The sequence below is a fragment of the Necator americanus genome, chromosome III, assembly GCF_031761385.1.
Source record: "Necator americanus strain Aroian chromosome III, whole genome shotgun sequence".
NCBI classification, from domain to species: Eukaryota; Metazoa; Nematoda; class Chromadorea; order Rhabditida; family Ancylostomatidae; genus Necator; species Necator americanus.
In genome coordinates, this window is record NC_087373.1 from 3,781,696 (window position 1) to 3,788,073 (window position 6,378).

General features: G+C 38.3%; 1 protein-coding gene across 2 annotated transcripts; it reads right to left on the reverse strand.

Annotated features, from left to right (window-relative positions):
* On the reverse strand, positions 1-6,378 carry RB195_008529 (uncharacterized protein; the record flags this gene model as incomplete). 2 transcript variants are annotated; one of them, XM_064195079.1, is made up of 14 exons in its annotated part: positions 1-21; positions 105-189; positions 759-820; positions 1,511-1,681; positions 1,953-2,043; positions 2,102-2,203; positions 2,392-2,494; positions 2,552-2,693; positions 2,861-3,011; positions 3,087-3,186; positions 3,442-3,507; positions 4,285-4,378; positions 4,487-4,613; positions 6,122-6,378. In XM_064195079.1, 14 exons carry the CDS (start codon positions 6,376-6,378, stop codon positions 1-3), a joined length of 1,572 nt encoding a protein of 523 aa, XP_064046224.1. The 2 variants fall into 2 exon arrangements, with proteins under 2 accessions (XP_064046224.1, XP_064046225.1); XM_064195080.1 differs by having other exon boundaries at positions 6,122-6,219.

The window sequence follows — 6,378 nt, forward strand, 5'->3', positions numbered from 1 at the left end:
TTACAATAGGAAGTAGTTGGTCTGAAAGCGATGAAAATTAAAATTTAGCCGGCAATAACGTCACTAATCAATAGGTATAAACAGGCAAATAGGCTTAAACATACCGATTTCGCTTGTGATATACTACGCGTCATTTGAGGAGGTTTAAAATCGACCGGATGTTGAGGATTGAAGGTCGATGAGACTGATCTGAAAAAAAAAATCAGCGCCTCGATTATCGATTTAACGTAAATGATCCGATCTAGAAGGAAAAAAAAGTAAAAAAAAAATCCCGCTATATTGCTACAACATCACAGATAGCGAAAGCAATAGGCATAAAAAAAGCAGTGAAAGCGTGCGAAAAATCAATCAATCGTCTATTGATTGATGTTGTGGCGAGATAAGCACGTGACAATATGCACGTGAGTGTTAAAAATAAGAAAAAACCCCGAAAGAATGTGACCAAGGCATGATCTACACTTACGGTATTCTGTTCTGAATTGTGTTCTGTGAATTCTCTGGAAGCGATAGTGTGAGTGGAAGCCGAAAGAAAATAGTACCGATTAGAGATTAGATCATTTGCAGGAAGACAACAGTGTTCGATCGATATTATTGATTGGTTACACATGCAAGACAGTGTAAGATTCAACATTGAAATTTCACTGCAAATCACTTAACTCGAAAATGTTATGTTCTGCAGTCTGACACAAATTTATAATACATACGTGGTACTAGTATGTATTGGAAATTAATTCGCGATATTGATTAGTATTGACTACCTGTTGATCAGCAGCTTTTCATGTGGCTTGTGTGGAGTGTGAGCGTTAACTGGGAAATACACCTAAACACCACATGCTATTAGATAGAAATCGATTGATCGATCAATATGAATTTAACAAGAGGCGGCAACAACACTCACCATCGCACACACACACATACGTACACAAGTTCAACAAATACAAGTAAAGAGGTATGGTAATTACAGTTCGAATAGCAGAGCGCAGAGAGTTAGATACGGCGAACACCTCTGCGTCTCTGCCAGGACAATAACGGGGTAAAAGCTCATTTTCTACATAATAAAAATCACAGCAATCCCTGTTCTCTAATACATACAGACATGGTTCTCTAATAAGCCACGCCCACTAAAACTGTGCCTAACTGTTTCGTCGGTACAACGTGTACGCCTATAGGTTCAGTCTAATAAGCTTCTAATGATTAAAGGTCCAATGGATATGGTAATCATTGAGTGCATAATATAAATTATTGGTATAGGTGTGGATAACAGAAAGTGGGAGGGACGAGTCGCAAAAGGTGCACGGTAGTGCACGGTAGTACCATATCCTTAGGAACCAAATGGACAAACAACGCTTCAGCTTTAAATAACCTGCTCTACTGCTACAGTTACATACGTAACCATTATTGAGCATCAAATCGTCATCCCACGCTAGAATCACACACAGTAAATATTCGACGATCCCCACTATTGATCGATCTGATCGATCATATTGATCAATACCGTTCCCCCACATACCTTCTGAAAGTGATGTCGTAATGCTTTCTTCCTGCCGAACATCGCATAAATAGCAGTACGAAATTTTTTGTTAAGGAAACAGTATGTGATTGGGTTAGTGCACGAAGAAATGTACGTCAAAAGTGTGATGAACGTGTTCAGATCCGAATTCCATACGCTTAGTTCGAGGCTCTGGAAAGAAAAATCTATATCGATCAATAATCCTCAATCATAATCATCAATCAATCGATCAAACTAATTATCAATAAATAATGGTGTTCGCTCGCTTGTGGCCAGTAGCATGGATTCATGACTAAAAATATACTTACCGCATCCAATTATATACTCAAATTCACTGATACATTCACTTTTGTTCCCATCTTTACCTAACTGATACTTATTCTCCATAGTGATTATGGCACGAAAATCGATGCATCGATTGATCTCCAAGAACCTAACTAACCTCAAAAGAGTCGCCAGCCATCAACAATAACCACCAAATATACGACGGTGTCCAACAACAAAAGAAAATAATCACGACGACAATAAGCATCCTGAAAAACATGAATCATTTACAAAAAGTCGATAATCGATTTCTTTTTAAAGACCCACCTAATCACCCGTTGCTTCGCTACGGCGCTTTTTTGAATATGTGTAGAGCGCAAGCTAGCCTCCAATGGGGGGATGTCGCTTTTTTTCCGTGCGCTGGAGTCTCTGAAAGAGGGAAATGGGCTGAGTCTGAATGTTCAGCGGTTACTGTAATGTAATATCGATTGTTATCGATTGTTTCTCGTAGCATCTACTGTGGACCTATAGATAAGAATAAAGCACTTAGACAATGCTCAAACAGTTGTTCATGAAGATCAATCATTGACCATCCTATCAATCAATACTTATCGTACCTGGATTTCACCACTCCTGTCCTTTTTCCAGTCCTCCATTTCGCAGTTAACTTTCGGAAAAGCGACCTTTTTCTCTCCAACTCGTTGTTCTCCTCGGAGCTGTCTGCAAAATTGCGTGCAAAAGGGTACATTTATAAAATTTTCAAAGTCATGCACGAACCTGAACGTTTACTCTCTTGATCTACTGAGTCAACGGCAGCAATTTCCTGACGTATACCAATCTTTAACGTCCGAATCACTGATCCATAAAGCACCGTCATTATCACTAGTGGGACAGCAAGAAGCACGATGGTCATGTAGACCTAGAGGAAGGGATCAATAAATCGATTATTCTGAGGTGATCGCCGAAGTCTCTTTTAATAATTAGAAGAGTCTCAATGTTTGAGGAATTATGAAGTATGCATAGAGAGGATTGGAGTCGGATTAGGACCGGAGCAGTCAAGTAACCGATTATCGATCGATCACTTACTTGATTGGCAAAATGATAGACAGGTTTGTAGATCGGTGTACACGTTAAACCATTTCCATTATATGTTCGCTCTTCGTACATAAACAACATTAACACATTAGCAGCTAACGCTATCACCCAAACCAACATGATCATCGCATAAGCGTGCGATCTGCAAAAAAATCGATAAAGTACGGGAATTCAAATGTGAAATTGAAGAAAAATCGGTGTTTCACCGTGGATTCACCTTGTCTGCCATATTCGTGAATGTAGCGGACGACAAATCGCATAATATCGCTCGAATGCTATTACAGCCAGAGTGTACGCGGATGCCGTCACTACCATGGCTGAATCAGATCGATTTCGACAGTATTTCTCAACGTACTGTATATTGTTGTGGTTTTTCCGCGGCGCTACTATTTTCACTAACCCATCTACTATTTTTATTTATATTTATTTATTTTTACTTGATTTTTATCACTAATTATTATTAATTGCGGCAAAAATAAACACTCAAATTAAATACCGTCTAATTACTAATTAGATTTAATTTCTATAGTAATTATTAGTTGCAATCCATCGGCTAACTGGTAAAAACTTACGTTGTAAATAAGCGAACAATTTGCATAGAACGTTTCCAAATATCCAACAATTCATCACCATAGAGACTAAAAGTAGGCAGACATTAAAATAGATGATAACAAGGGCAGTTCAGACATTTAGAGAGTTTTGTTTTTTCGAAATTTTTTCGAATATTCGAGTACTCGAGTAATAATACTCGTTTTCAAATTACAACACCATTTAGTGGGCGATGTCGAAAACTTGAAACTTTTTGAATATTCGACTTCTTAAATGGCTTATGAGGCGTTTATTCGAGTACTGATGCCGAATTCGAATGCATCCACGACTTCACTGAATACATCGCTGCATTCCGACATTCGAACGACCGAATTTTCGAATATTTAATCGAATATCGACATTCGATCATAGAACTACTACATTGTCAAACCATTTCTATCATTGGAGACTGTAGTGGAAATGAGATGAATGGAATTACTCCGAGATTTTCTGCAGTAGATAATTTTTAGGAAGAAAATATTATTCAAATCGTAACAGCTCCCGATTAGGTCATGTTAGCAAACCCCTCAGCCATAAAACAACCTCAACAACCTTATCCATTGATTAAAAAAACTTTTGAAAAAATTGTGCGAGGCAAGAACTCCTGAGTTATTCCTAATTGGGTCATTAAAACCTTGCAGCAAATGGGAGAAAATCGAAATCCTTCTTTTACCGTATCTTACGATTAAGCTTGAAAATCAGACATACAGTAATATTGGGGCTGCGATTGGCTAGTGACGTAAACAGTGCTTTTTTCACGCTAATAGGAAATGAGTGTGTAACTCAAAGAAAAAAATCAATAATGTAGTTGAATCACCAACACTCACATAATGTTGGCGGCATACATACTACAGACAGCATCAAGTCTGTTATCGCCAAGTTCATTAGATAGATGTTCGTTATAGATCGCATGGCTCGTTGCTGAAAATAGAACGGATCAATAATCGATTTTTTTTTCGACTGAGACAAAAATGAGTTGAGGCCGACAAATGAGAGCCGAAGAAAAAATCGATAAATCGATTCACTCACCTGCAAGATGACCACAATGACGAGAGCGTTACCAATCACCGATAGCAGAAATATTGTTATAAATGTGAAGATGACGATATAATTTTCAGTAGTACCTCGAAATCGACATGTTTCTTCGACAGTAAAGCTGAAATTTTCAAAATTCGTCAATTCTTTAGTTGAGTGGCTGAATCGTTCTGCTTCATATTGATGAATCATGCAGAAATTCTGCAAGGATTCTATTTTTGTAAGAAAAAAGTGTAAGCAGTACATTCTGTAGCAGATTCTTCTAATCAACTCGTCTTTGGTAGATAATTTATTGTTCAACCCCGGGAAAAATCCGAAAAATCAACTAAATGAAAAGAAATAGAAAACTGAAGTGTTTCTGATGGCGGTACAAGAAAACAGCTCTTCGATCATAGTCATCAACGTGAGTCGACAGATAAATAATAAACAGTGACGGATTAATAATAAATAATCAATAAACGATAGAGGAGGAAACAGTGCCTGGGGTTAATCGATCTGCTTCGGATGCGTCACCGCCTTCACCTCAATTCAGAATCGCTTAAGGCTTACGAACGTGTAACAGTCCTATACAATTTCTTGCTGGGCTAGATGATGTGTCAAGTCAGTGTTTTTGTCCTCCCAGACAATTCCGATACCAACTGGTCGACTCCGGATGTTGAGAAGTTTGGTTGGCACTAGGGCGGCTTCGAAATATCCACCGATCGTACAGTCGCAGGGGAATCTCCTACCGACTGCGCTACACCCGCCTTCATCAGTAATATAAATATTGATAGGAAATAATGAATTTCGATAGATCTACAAGATACATGGCTACTAGAGATCTTCCTCGAAGTACATCCTTTGGATGTCATTCATTCTCATTCTTCTCCACCATCATTCTTCATTCTATCCGGATTGCCCGCAAAGAAATCACTAATCTGACCAAATGTCATATTACAACCGTTGTTTGGTCGACTCAACAGCGATAATCGGCATTCTTTCACGGATGAAAAATGCACGAATTCATTACACTTCCCTGATTGAAAGCTTCTCAAGCATAAAGGATAACTCGTTCAAAGTTCTTAATGTCTTCAATTGCAAAGTTAACAAACGGTGCACTGCCAGGTGTATTTGTTAGGGAATGAAAAAAAAAAAACTAGCCCTTCGAAGAAAATTTAAGTTCATGTACATAAATCTCTCTTCATTCTCTTCTTGTTCTTTAAGAAAGGAGAGAAAGTATTTTTTATCTCTACGAGAAGGAGCGTGACAAGTTTTTCCAGTACTCCACTTTCTGTGAAAGCCAGTTGAGAAGTGTCGTTTTTTCCGGAAAACGCGGTTCAAAATGTTAGAACACAGCTACTGTTCGGCGATTACTGTAGTCAGGATACGGTAGATGGTAGGAGGAACGAGACGTAAATCGCAACTATTATTTCATATTCATTTATTTTTCTCGATCAGAGCAAATCAGAACATATTTCCTGTCAAACCTCTTCTGAAATCTTCTGATTATTCTTTTTAATTCACAACCCAAAAATTTAGAACCTCACTAAGTATTTTCGCCTTTTCTAGAAAAAAGGAATTTTCTAGAAAAATAAGTGGAAATATTTAGGATTCGCGCAACAAATCAATAAATCGATCGGTCAAACTCACTTCTCTATGGACACTCCTTGTTGTGCAGTATTGTTAAGCATAATCACACGAATATCACCATCACCGGATGGGGATGTTGTCGTGATTGATGACGTCATCGTGGTGAATATTTTAGTGGCTAAGGTGGTTGCGACAGTTGACGCGAATGACGACGTTGATGTTGACGCCGCCGTTGTCGTTGACGTATGGGGCGTGGTCGACGTTGTAATCGGCGCACTCTCTATATACGCTGATATTGACCAGTTTGATAAATTCAT